This window comes from Lepidochelys kempii, chromosome 4, assembly GCF_965140285.1.
Source record: "Lepidochelys kempii isolate rLepKem1 chromosome 4, rLepKem1.hap1, whole genome shotgun sequence".
Lineage (NCBI taxonomy): Eukaryota > Metazoa > Chordata > Testudines > Cheloniidae > Lepidochelys > Lepidochelys kempii.
In genome coordinates, this window is record NC_136383.1 from 98,296,294 (window position 1) to 98,310,218 (window position 13,925).

Consider the following 13,925-nt stretch of genomic DNA (forward strand, 5'->3'; position numbering starts at 1 on the left):
ACTGGAGATGCCCATGCACTTTCAGAGGGGCGGATTACACCCATCTGTAACATATCCTGGATCTCCCGTTCTATAGCAGTTTTAGCTTGAGGAGACACCCGGTAAGGGTGGACCCTAATTGGGTGAGCATTACCTGTGTCAGTGGAGTGGTATGCCCGTTCAGTCAGTCCTGGGGTGGCTGAGAACGTTGGCGCGTAGCTAGTGCACAGCTCCTGGATCTGCTGTCGCTGCATACGCCCAAGGGTCATGGAGAGGTTCACCTCTTCCACACCACCAGCACATTTCCCTTCGTAATAGACACCTTCAGGCCACTCAGCGTCGTCTCCTCCCTGGGCTGTAAACTGACAAACCTTTAATTCTCTGGAATAAAAGGGCTTTAGAGAATTAATATGATACACCTTAGGCTTTCGGTTGGAGGTGGGGAATGCTATGAGATAATAAACAGCTCCCAGGCGCTCCTGGACCACGAATGGCCCTTCCCACGATGCTTCCATTTTATGGGCCTGGAGCGCCTTTAAGACCATGACCTGGTCTCCTACTTTGAAGGAACGCTCTCTGGCATGTTTATCATACCAGGCTTTTTGCTCTTTTTGAGCATCCTGTAAGTTTTCTCTAGCAAGGGCTAAAGAGGTTCGGAGGGTGTTTTGTAGGTTGGTTACAAAGTCCAGAATGTTAGTTCCTGGAGAAGGTGTAAATCCCTCCCATTGCTGCTTCACCAACTGCAATGGCCCCTTAACCTCACGGCCATATACAAGTTCAAATGGGGAAAACCCTAAACTGGGATGTGGTACAGCTCTGTAGGCAAAGAGCAACTGCTGCAATACTAGGTCCCAATCATTGGAGTGCTCAGTTACGAATTTACGTATCATGGCCCCCAAAGTTCCATTAAACTTCTCCACCATGCCATTTGTTTGATGGTGGTAAGGAGTGGCAACCAAGTGATTTACCCCATGAGCTTCCCAAAGGTTTTTCATAGTTCCTGCCAGGAAATTAGTCCCTGCATCTGTGAGGATGTCGGAGGGCCAACCTACCCTGGCAAAAATGTCTGCTAGTGCCTGGCACACACTTTTAGCCCTGGTGTTGCTTAGAGCTACTGCTTCCGGCCATCGGGTGGCAAAATCCATGAAAGTCAGTATGTACTGCTTTCCTCTGGGTGTCTTTTTCGGAAAAGGACCCAGAATATCCACAGCTACTCGCTGAAATGGAACTTCAATGATGGGGAGTGGCTGGAGAGGGGCTTTGACCTGGTCTTGGGGTTTTCCCACTCTTTGGCACACCTCACAAGACTGGACATAGGTAGAAACATCCTTGCCCATTCCCTCCCAGTGGAATGACCCCCCCAAACGGTCTTTGGTCCTGTTCACCCCAGCATGGCCACTAGGGTGATCATGGGCTAAGCTCAAGAGCTTGGCCCGGTATTTAATTGGAACTACCAACTGTCTCTGAGGATGCCAGTCTTCCTGGTGTCCCCCAGAAAGAGTTTCCTTGTATAAAAGTCCTCTTTCTACAACAAACCTGGATCGATTAGAAGAGCTGAGAGGCGGTGGGTTGCTCCGTGCCGCCGTCCAAGCTCTCTGGAGGCTTTCATCTGCTTCCTGTTCGGTCTGGAACTGTTCCCTTGATGCTGGGGACATCAGTTCCTCATTGGATTGTGGACCTAGGCTTGGTCCCTCTGGAAGCGATATAGGGGATGGAGCTGTTTCTGTTGACTGTGAACCGCTCTCCGCTGGTGCACTATGTTGGGATTCAGGCTCCGGCTGAGCCTCTTGTGTAGGGTTATCGGCTGCTGCCAGTTCAGGTTCGGTGGGGCCCTCTGGTGTTGAGGTTGCAAGTACTGGATTCAGTGCTGGCACGGGGTCTGGTGTTGGTTGTTTGGCTGGTTCCGGTTCTGGGACTGGTTCCGTCTGGGTCTCTGGGACTGGATCCACTACTGCTGTTGCAGACATTGGCCTGGGGTCCAGGTCCATCACCTCTGACCGGGCCCTGATAGAAGTTTCCGGAACAGAGCTAGGCCTCACGGCTTGTTTAGCCTGGCTGCGGGTGACCGTTCCCACCCTCTTGGCCTGCTTCACGTGATTGGCCAAGTCTTCCCCCAACAGCATGGGGATGGGATAATCATCATAGACTGCAAAAGTCCACATTCCTGACCAGCCCTTGTACTGGACAGGCAACTTGGCTGTAGGCAAATTGAAAGAGTTGGACTTGAAGGGTTGAATCGTCACTTGGATCTCTGGGTTGATTAAATTGGGGTCCACTAAGGAAGCATGGATAGCTGACACTTGTGCTCCGGTGTCCCTCCACGCGGTGACCTTCTTCCCGCCCACACTCACAGTTTCCCTCCGCTCCAAGGGTATCTGGGAGGTATCTGGGCCTGTGGACCTCTGGTGTGATTCCGGTGCAATGAACTGTAATCTGTTGGGGTTCTTGGGGCAGTTGGCCTTTACATGCCCCAGCTCGTTACATTTAAAACATCGTCCAGCTGACGGGTCACTGGGGCGAGGTGGGTTGCTGGAGAACGGGGTGGTGGGACGATAAGGGGTCTAAAGGGTTCTTTGGGAGGTAGGTGGGGCTTTGGGCGGCCCCCGGTAATAGGGTGTGGTCTGGGGTGGTCCCTTCTGGTCTCCGCTCCAACTGCGACCAGTTTTCTTCTTCTCTGCCACCTCCACCCATCTGGCTCCAATCTCTCCTGCCTCGATTACAGTTTTGGGTTTCCCATCTAGGATGTATCTTTCTATTTCCTCAGGAACACCCTCTAAGAATTGTTCCATTTGCATTAGGAAGGGCAAATTTACTGGAGATTCAACACTTGCTCCTGATATCCAGGCATCCCAATGTTTCACAATGTGGTAGGCATGTCGGGTAAATGACATGTCTGGTTTCCACCTTAGGGCTCGGAACCTCCGACGAGACTGCTCGGGTGTTATCCCCATTCTGACTCTCGCCTTGGATTTAAACAGTTGATACTTGTTCATATGTTCTTTAGGCATTTCAGCTGCCACCTCAGCTAAGGGTCCACTGAGCTGCGGCCTCAGCTCTACCATGTATTGGTCAGTAGAGATGTTGTACCCAAGGCAGGCCCTTTCGAAGTTTTCTAAGAAGGCCTCAGTATCATCACCTGCCTTGTAGGTGGGGAACTTTCTGGGATGGGAAGTGGTACCTGGAGAAGGATTGCTAGGGTTTGTTGGTATATTCTGCTGGGCCTTTATCCTCTCCATCTCCTCCACATGCTTCCTTGCCTCCATTTCCCTCTTGTGGGCAGCCTCCTGTACCTCCTTCTCCAGCCGCATGAGTTCTATCTGTCTTTCATGTTCCCTTTGTTTTTCCTCAGCCTGAAATTTGGCTAATTCCAGCTGTAGTCGAGCCAAGGATTTGGCCATTCTAACCTCTCTGTTTTTAACTAACTTTACACCCGAGGTTTAGAAATAAACAAACAAAACTTGGCTGTAAAATTTTGCTGTGCTGGAATAGAATACCTATTCTCTGATAGTGATTGTCAGCCTACAGAAAAAGACAATTCCCTTGTCTCTGCTCTGGGCCCAAATTAAAGCAAAAAACCTCCAACTACTTGGAAACCTGCTTACCCAGCCCAAAGAAAAAAAAATTCCTTTTCAAACCTGTGCTCCTTGTAAAACAAAAAAAAAATCAAAATCCTGAAAAAAACCCTGCCACTTTTGTCTCCAGGCAAATGGGTAGAGCACACACCCCCTATTTACTTTTAGGAAGAAAAGAAAAAAAAACCTCTGGGTTGGAAGACTGTGAATTTCCCTGCAGGAGTTAAGTACCCTGCCTCCAGGCAAAGAAAACCTGCAATTCACAAGATAATCTCCTTTTGTCTCTGCTTGGCCACAAAGCAGAGAGAAACCAAGCTGCTTTCAGTTTCAAAGCTGCTTTCTGGACTTCCTAAAAATTCCTTTTTAAAATCTGTATTTCTAGTTCAAAAAATCTCAACTGGATCTCAAAATGATTTCAGGTTAATCCCACCACTGTGCCACCATGTCACGGTTCCTCCCCCACTCTGAACTCTAGGGTACAGATGTGGGGACCTGCATGAAAAACCTCCTAAGCTTATCTTTACCAGCTTAGGTCAAAACTTCCCCAAGGTACAAAATATTACCCCCGTTATCCTTGGACTGGCCGCTACCACCACCAAACTAATACTGGTTACTGGGGAAGAGCTGTTTGGACGCGTCCTTCCCCCCAAAATACTTCCCAAAACCTTGCACCCCACTTCCTGGACAAGGTTTGGTAAAAAGCCTCACCAATTTGCTTAGGTGACTACAGATCCAGACCCTTGGATCTTAAGAACAATGAACAATCCTCCCAACACTTGCATCCCCCCCTTTCCTGGGAAATGTTGGATAAAAAGCCTCACCAATTTGCATAGGTGACCACAGACCCAAACCCTTGGATCTGAGAACAATGAAAAAGCATTCAGTGTTTTACAAGAAGACTTTTAATAAAAAATAGAAGTAAATAGAAATAAAGAAATCCCCCCTGTAAAATCAGGATGGTAGATATCTTACAGGGTAATTAGATTCAAAAACATAGAGAACCCCTCTAGGCAAAACCTTAAGTTACAAAAAAGATACACAGACAGAAATAGTTATTCTATTCAGCACAATTCTTTTCTCAGCCATTTAAAGAAATCATAATCTAACACATACCTAGCTAGATTACTTACTAAAAGTTCTAAGACTCCATTCCTGTTCTGTCCCCGGCCAAGACGACTACAGACAGACCCAGACCCTTTGTTTCTCTCCCTCCTCCCAGCTTTTGAAAGTATCTTGTCTCCTCATTGGTCATTTTGGTCAGGTGCCAGCGAGGTTACCTTTAGCTTCTTAACGCTTTACAGGTGAGAGGAGCTTTCCCCTGGCCAGGAGGGATTTCAAAGGGGTTTACCCTTCCCTTTATATTTATGACACCACCGGTCCTCTCTTGTCTGATATTTAGATTGTAAGCTACTTGGGGCAGAGACTGTCTTTTTGTTCTGTTTATGTACAGTGCCTAGCGTAATGGGGTCCTGCTCCATGACTGGGCTCCTAGACTCTGCCACAGTACAAACATATAGTATCAAACGTGCTCTCCTGAGTGCAAAGTCTTCTCTGAATTCACACTAGTCTCCTCAAAAGGGGCAGGGCCACCGTCATGTGCTCTTCTGCGATGGCCAGTAAAGCTGATTCTATACAGAGGTGGAATTAGTTGCCCTACAGTAGAGGCCCCCAAACTGTGGGGCGCGCTCCCCTAAGGGGACATGGGGGAACATCCAGGGGGGCGTGGTGGAGCTCAGACCAACCTCTACAGGGGATGGGGAGGGAGCGCCACCCAGCCCCTCCCCGCCCCAGCTCTGCTTTGGTCTTGCCCCCAGCTGCATCCCCAGCCCCATGCCTGGCCCCATCCCCAGCCTCGGCTCTGTTCGTGGCCCCGGGCCAAGGCTGGGGGCAGGGCCGGGAGCAGAGCTGCACTTGGCCATGGGCCCAGCTGCCAGCCCCTAGTACAGCCCAGCTGTGGCTATGCTCTGGCCTCCACCCCCAGCCTCGACCCGGCCCCAGCCCCAGCTGTGGGCACAGCCTCGCCCCCCTGTCTGCACCCCGCCTCCATCCCTCCAGAGCCGCAGCCACCCCTGGCCTCGGAGGTGCATGGACTGGAATAAGGGGAGGCGCGACCCTCAAAAGTTTGGGGATCACTGTACAGTAAACAACGTCCATCTTCCCTCTATAACCCTGGAGGCATAGCATCAGCCTTCACCAGCTCCTGCTGGGGTAGCGTATCTCTGCACCTCCTTACTATGAGCTGAGTGCAATAACTGTATATATCTGTGTGGTCTACAAAATAAAAGTAACCTGAATTTGACTGTTATTTTTGAAGAGTGTTCAATTAACTCTGAAGCACTGTTTATGCCTTCTATTTCAGTGACTGATAATGCACTGCATAACACACATACAGCCGAGGGAACCCTGAACTTGCACAACAGTGAATCATGTCTTCTGGAATCAGAAAGCAGAACTTGACAGGATATTCGGTCCACTTAATTTTTTATTGCACAGAGAAGAGAGTCTTGACCTCAGACGTTACAAGGCTAAACATTAAACAAGAAATGAAGGCCTTACAAAATTACAGATTGCCAAGGGGTCTACTCACCCATGACATCTGGGGATCCACTTGGAACGAATTGGGAGGGGAGAATCAATGAGTATTCATGAATGGCAGAACCACCATAAAAATTAATGCACTATCAGTTTACCTGAGAGCAAAATGATATTTCCTTGAAGCTTTTCTCAAGTGCTACTTTTTTCGTGTCAGGACTGATGAGGTAAACTTCAGACTGCCCAATCTAAAAACAGTTAAATAAAAAGAGGAATACATTTAGCTTCAAGAAACATTATGTCAAATTTGTTCCAACTAAAAAATGTTCTTTGGGTATGAGAAATCTCAAAATTTATTCCACTCTACACTTTGACTCAATGTAGATTTAAATTACAATAGTACAACACGCACCACATTTTGCATGAGAGAGAAAAAACTGATGCAATGTTGGACTTGCACATACTATTAAATTTATAGCATTGTAAAATATTGAATTGGAATTTCGTTCTGTTTACCAGGCAAAGGAAAAATTAAAGGACCTGCATTTAACTAGAAAATAGCAAAACTATACTTACAGCAAATCCTGTATCTTGGCAAGGTGTTAGACTAGATGACACTTGCAGTCCCTTCTAACCCTATGGTTCTGTGATTCTACAAAAAATCAGTTTTCCCACGACCTTAGCACATGTCAATTTAATCAGTTATGTGATGAAACTGCAGTGATATCGAAAGGCAGGCTTGGAAGCTGACCGAATCCCCACTTATATTTTTTTTAAAGTGTTGTTAGATGTACATAGTACTTAATATAAAGGCAACGTATCTCAAGTTATAGAAATGAGGTTACTGAAGTACATTTTGATTTACTGGAGTACATTTAGCCGTAGACCAGTTTTGTAGCAGTAACCCTCTAGCTGCTGAGAAGCACTGCCAGGTGTGAACAGGAAATTTTTTCCCAGACAGGCACTAATTTTAAGGGTGAACCAGCTGTTCATGATTTTTCACCATTTTTATGAGACTCGATATGGGCCAAGATATAATGTTTAAATTGCAAAATTGTTGCCAAGTCTCTGGGGGCTACTTCCTAGTTGCCAGAAGATTGTATCTGCAGCCTGGTGAATTTTAGGCTGTTTTCCTCTTAGGAAGGTGGAATCTCCATACATGCACAAAAAACAAACTAAACCCAAAAACTACAGCCACCTACAATTCCCAGAATGTACATTAAACCATCCAGTGCATCCCAGACACCTGGCTTACTGGAAAGAATCATCCAAGAGTGTAGGGGAGGAGAGTTGGGCCTCCTTATTTTGTCTGTTCTAAGCACTTCCCCATTGATTCATTCTTGACCCTTTCTCTTTCTTTAGTCTCCAAAAAACTTCCCACCATCTCCTTGTCCCCATGGCTTGTTTTCCTTTGCAGACCCCCAGGGCTGACCTCTTTTGCTTGGTGGGAGGCCATTCATCTCCTTGCCACTCAGCAGACCTCTCCTCTGTTTTTTGCTGGCTGCCTATTCTCGCGGCAGGAGACTAGCTCCCACTTCTACCTCATGCAGTTCCCACTGTCAGAGGAGTGCATCACTGTACCTAGGGCACTGGCCAGGATAGCAATCTCCCAGGATGGTTTATTAAAACAAGAGACTGTTCCAGCCAGATTAAGGGAATTGGCAAGCATCCTAGTTTAAATGTTTTTCATAACACCTAATGTGTCAAATACTCAGCCTCTACTATATGTTTCATATGAAGTCACAACAATAACCACTGCATGTAAATAAAGTTTAATTCAAGACTGATCAATATTAATTGGCTAACCAATGAACCCCAGCACTGTGATCAGCTATGGGATGGTGGATACTGCAGCCCCTGACCAAGTCATTTCACTTCCTGCTACTGAGAGGCGTTCCAACCAGACACAAGAAATTCAACTTCGCATATTAAAGAAACACCCTTTGTGAAATATTAGGAGACTAGGAAGCCACCAGGCAAAAGTAACCAAAGTTAAAAGCTGAAAAAGAAGCCACATCTGAAAGTCACGCCACTTTTTTGGGTGGCTAACTCTATACATTCAAGTCTGAAGCACATTGAGGTTCGAGTCAAAATTTTCAGTTTCCACAAACTGGGGTTTAAATTACACACCTCTTTCAGCGTTGTGGCAATTTAGTTAAAGTGCTACTTAAGTCCCAAAGTTCAACAGGTGGGGGGTTGGAGCTAAATATCTCCCTCTGCATTCTCCCCTCATCCTGCAAATATTTGCCATAGCCTAATAGTTTGAAACAGTATTCATTTAAAAACTAAGACTTAATTATTTTAAATGAGGCTATTGTATTTTCAAGGTGACAGAACCTGCCCCGAGGAAGGATGGTGCATAAGGTACGGCTCTAGTGGGGCATACACATTTTCCCCCCCACATCTCCAATTTACCTCCCTGAAAAAGCCAGTGTACAGCTGCAGAGCAAAAGTTCTAGAATAGTCATAGCTACTGTTGTCCCTAAGCTCATCCCTCGAGACATGATTACACTTCCATTCTGCAGGTGTAATGTCTCTGGGGTCCCTGTTAAAATAGTGCATCTCCTCCACTACAACAGGGAAGGTCTTGGCTCAGAGCCATAAGAAAGCCCTATGAATTTAGTCTGACACAATCTAAGGGCATGTCTACACTACAAAATTAAGTCGACCTAACTTACATCGCATACAGTCGCCGCAGTAATTACATTGTTTGTGCATGTCTACACTTTGTTCATTCTGTCGGCAGTGTGCGTCCTCATCACGACCGCTTATGCTGATTGCACTGTCAGTGTGGAGTACTGTGGGATGGCTTCTGATAGCCAGTAACAGTTGATGTAAGCAACACAGTGTCTACACTGACTTTATGCCTCTTGTGAACATGGAGTTATTAAGTCAGCGTAGCGAGGCAGTTACATCAGAGGGAGCAAAATTTTAGTGTAGATACTTACATGGTTAGGTCTGCCTAGCATCGACCTAACTCTGTAGTGTAGACCAGGCCTACATTTTAAAAGTATTTAAAAAAACTTTGCACTAAACTTTGCACTGTATTTAAAAAAACTTTGTACTAAAAAACACAGAACCACCACCCCTTCTCTCACCACCTCCATCTCCAGGGATAGCCAGCCAAAAGAAACACACACAAGTTCTTAATGTACCCAAGAGATAAGCTCAAGATAACCAGCCAAAATATTGTCTACTATACTACCTCTCATTAACCAGTGTTGTACAGAATATAGTAAACATGAATTTATTTGCAATATAGCAGGAAAGCGAAGCAAAACTAACCTATACCTCCCTTCAAATCCTGACCTTAAACTATGTGGCCTACCACAGTAGGGGTGTAGCTGTCTAGGTGAATTTTGGATATAAACAGGTCAACCTGGTGCCAACCTCAACCACAGACTGCTCAAAACTACTGTAATAACCCACAATTACACATACACACCGATTACTACTGGGAGTAGGTGCAGTGAAACTGCAGAAGCACCTTAACTAAACTGCTTGTTATGGGACACAAAAGGAGTGCTTGCCCGCAGCCAAGTTCCAAAGATCCTGTGCTCTAAATAGGTAGCATCTCTCACCTATAAAGTTGTTTCTGCTGTAATTATTTAGCATAATACACACACACTATATATATATATATATCACAGAAATAATAAAAGTTAGTCCCAGCCTTTACATCAGACCATTATCAATAATATTCCCTAATAATTTCTCAACCTTGTATTTTTGAAGCTCAACGTTTTATGTGGTGCTGTTTTAAACCATTTCACTTAATATACTTTGACAATGTAAAACAGGTTTTTACACTGAATGATAAAACTCTACAAAGAAATATGTACATTTGTATGTGTAACTTAAGCTCCAATAACTGCAGAAAGTTATTCAAGGAGGAACTCCTATCTTCTCAGGACATTTCTTTTGCATTTCCTATCGAGTGTTAAGAGACATAAAATGCTTGCAGTAGTTGCAATTTGTTTTACCGTGAATAACATAGTCCGGTTTCCTGCAATATCTGTTGGCTGCACGACGTTGTGTCCATAGCTAAGTTGACGTTTTAGGTTCAGCGAAGTCTCAGTTTCATCAAAAGAGCTGGCAAAACTGTTACTCCTGCAACTCCCATCTTGAAAGTCCCTCTTAAAAGAAAAGGAAGGCAGCCCAGGCTGAGAATAAGATTTCCTAATTGGCCTTTTCTCTTCTTCTTCACTGACCAAGGGTTGGAAAACAGATCGCAATTTATCACTGAATGATAATCCTCCGGAATTATTGGCAGTTTCGCGTTGTTGGGACAATGAATTAAATTCCAATTTTTTGGTACTACTAACATGGTTAAATTTTTCGATGCATTCATCTATTAGTGCTGGGGGTGCATTTTTGTGTGCTACTGTCACTCGTCCACAGAACAACACCTCAAACTTTTTGGAAAAAGGGTCTTCAACATCAGATAGATTATTCTGAAACTCTTCTTGGCGAGCGATTTTTCCAGCCTGTCGAATGGAGCTAATAATCTCAGGCACCTACGAGAATGAGAAAAATACAGTATCAACAAATGGTTCTTTATGCTTAAGACATTGGAATGCTAAAAGGAGACTCCTAATGTCAAATTTCCATTTCCAATTTCCAAGTGGCCACTAATTTTGGGTTCCTCCTTTTCTGAGAGATCAGCTGGGGACATCGTGAATTTATCTCCAACAATATGTGCATTAGCAGCTAGATACTGTTCAATAGAAAACCTTGCAGGGAGGATGAAAACTGGTTCATTTGCTTCCTTAACAAGAGACCTGATCTTCCAAGGTGCTAAGGATTTCCAAAAAAGCCTCTGGACTGATTTAAATCAAAACAATTTAAATCACAAATTTTAATGGTGATTTAAATCAGCAAGCAGAGAACCTTGATTTAAATCATCAATTTTAATTGTGTTCTGCATTTGTACATTTTAGTTATTTGCCTGAAGAAAGGTTGATTCTCATTGGTTGGTAACCATTAAAACATGTTGATTTGCAACTAATTATAGCTTTTAGACGACTTTTGGTGCTTCTTTTTTGCTAACTAGGAGAATAAACTATATCTATATACATTTATTTAAGCAATTATACAGCTTAATTTAGGTTTATTCAGATCCTCAATTTTTACATTTTTATTATGTTAAGAAATGCATCATTCACCATGCTGTGCAGAGAATAAAATTATGTTCTCCATGCAGTAAAAGTGTCAGAACACCGTTCCAGTGTGTTCTAGTCCTGGGTCAAGGGACAGACTACTGAATAACCTATGGTGGACCCCAAGGAGATTCCACTGAGGGAACCACTGTACTAGATGATTCATTTTATACTTCTGATTTGTGTCAAGCTCTGTTTGGCTGGAAATTGAATGAATAAAGAATGTGCAAAAACCAGCACTTAAAATGTATTTATTAGTTAAATAAAACTAGTTTAAATGCCCCAAGAAGAAAAGTTTATTAAAATGTTTTGCATTTAAAACTGATTTATTAAAAAAGGAAGTATCATCAATAGTTAATGAATTGCACTGATGGTTTCTGGTCACCATGTCATTGAAAATTTTAGAACTAGTAGGTTTCATCCTCCCACAGCTAGTTTTCATTCACAGATTAGAAGAGAAAAAACTAGTTTCCTGCTTTTTCAGCTCCCAACTGGTTTCTAAACTTTGAATGAAATAGTCATTGAGGTAAACTAGTGTGTTAAGTCAGAGCGTCCAAATAAAATTTGCTGAGAATACAAAGTTGGGAGGCATGATTAATACAGAGGAGGATCGGAAAAATATACAGGAAGATCTGGATGACCTTGAAAACTGGAGTGACAGAATGGGATGAAATTCAACAGTACTAAGTGCAAGATCATGCACTAAAAATTTCTGCTGCAACTTGGGGGCTCCTTAGTAGAAAGCAACAGAGACCTGAGTGTGGTGGTCAATTACAGGATAACTATGAGCCACCATTGTTCAAGGCACTGGTAAGACCTCAATTGGAATAAACAAATCTGGTCACCCATATTCAAGAAAGATTAATTTAAACTAGAACAGATGCAGAGAAGAGCTACCAGGATGATCGGGAAATGGAAGGCCTATCTTATGAGAGGATACTGGAAGAGCTTGTCATGTTTAGTCTAGCAAAAAAATGGTTGAGAGGGGATATGATTGCTCTGCATAAATATATTAGTGAGATAATTCCAGAGAGAGTGTAAAGCTATTTAAACTAAAGGATGGTGTTGGCACAAGAACAAATTGATATAAACTGGCTATGAACATATTCAGGATGGAAATTAGAAAGTTTCTAACCATCAGAAGGTGAGGTTCGGAAACAGCCTCCCAATAGGAGTTGTGGGGGCAAACAACTTAAATTAGTTTTATGAGAGAAGGGGAAATTTATGAGTGCAATTGTATGATGGTGTTGCTTATGATGGTAGGGGGCTGGGCTCAAGGGGCTCACTTCTGGCTTTCATATGTTCCTCAAAGCTCATGCTTCAGGGTTTCAGCAGGAGTCAGGAAGGGCTTGCCTCCACCCCCTTCACCTGCCTGCCCCAATGTATTCTGGGAGGGTTTTTCTTTAAAAAATACAATTCCTTCCTCAAAGCATCAGGGATGGACATGACTAGAGATGGGAAAATGGAGATGGGGAAGGCCAGAGCTCTGAGGTGGCACCAAGCTTCTCTTGCTCAGGTGCTTGGCTGGCTGGTTCTCGCTCACATGCTCAAGGTCTACCTGATCACCATATGTGGAGTCAGGAAGGAATATATCCCCATTGACAGTGACCTTTGGGTTTTCTCACCTTCTTCTGCAGCATGTGGGTGTGGGTCGCTTGCCAGGATTATCTGGGTATATCTCACTTAATCCTTTCCTTGTCATTAGGGGAACCTCGAGCTCTGGTGTATCTCAGTCTTTCCTATTTTCTGTTAGTGACACATAACTGTATAATACTTTAGTCTCATTTCAGTTGTTCGATTTAGTGTGCAGGTGCTGGGCGGTGTGGGTGCCCGTGGTATACAGGAAGTCAGACTAGATGATCTAGTGGTTCCTTCTAGCCTTAAACTTAAGACTCTATGATCTACTTGAATAAAATGAAATTAAGAAATTATTCTCTCTGCCCCTACAAAAGAGGTGACTGCTGTCAAAAGTTGGTTTAACCCTTCAACAAACTCCAGCTCCAGATGCTTAGCCAGCAACTTCCACCAGTTCAGTGGTTTGACTTTCTTTAAAACTTAGCAGCAAATATGTACTGCTTACTATTATTTTTTGTATTTAATGTAAATGATTTTAATAGATTATAATCAGTTTAGGTCTGACATAAGATGCCAATTTCAAATTTAATTTTAAATAGGTTTATATTTTTAAATTAAACCTCTATTTAATTTAATAATTTAATTTTTAAAAATCCTCAGTTTTCATCCACCCTAGCCTCTACAGCTCACACCAAGTGTTAGTATCAAGTTCAAACTCAAAAAGGAAAGAAAAATAACATTCTAGAATATAACAGTAGCCACAAAACAATCAGGAATGCCAAGCATTAATGTTATTGGTAGGTTAATAGCAAATCTTGCACACTTGTGATAACCTTCATAGTAGCACACTCTACCATTAGACCAAAGTGTTTTTGACAGAAAGTAATTTTGTTAGAAAGAAACAAAATAATTCCTTTTGTCATATAATTCTATAATTCCACACAGTGGGAGTCCTATCTAAATTAATTTAAGAAACATTCCACCATTTTCATGGAATTCACGTTAGGAAATACTCAGTTATGATCCACAGAAACTATAAATTATAAACAAAAGCCCAACTACTATCAGAGGCCAATATTTTAATTTATTAACATGAACTGAATCAATA

The 13,925-nt window shown here is 43.4% G+C and overlaps 1 protein-coding gene across 7 annotated transcripts in view; it reads right to left on the reverse strand.

The window, feature by feature from the left end:
• TBC1D1 (TBC1 domain family member 1) overlaps positions 1 to 13,925 on the reverse strand; it is a 212,046-nt gene that overhangs the window by 112,306 nt on the left and 85,815 nt on the right. For all 7 annotated transcript variants that reach the window (XM_078852572.1, XM_073342291.2, XM_073342290.2 and 4 more), the window contains 2 exons: positions 10,067 to 10,600; positions 6,242 to 6,331 (listed from right to left, as the gene is read on the reverse strand). In XM_078852572.1, coding sequence (XP_078708698.1) covers positions 6,242 to 6,331; positions 10,067 to 10,600 — 624 coding nt within the window. The remainder of the gene's footprint in view (positions 1 to 6,241; positions 6,332 to 10,066; positions 10,601 to 13,925) is intronic.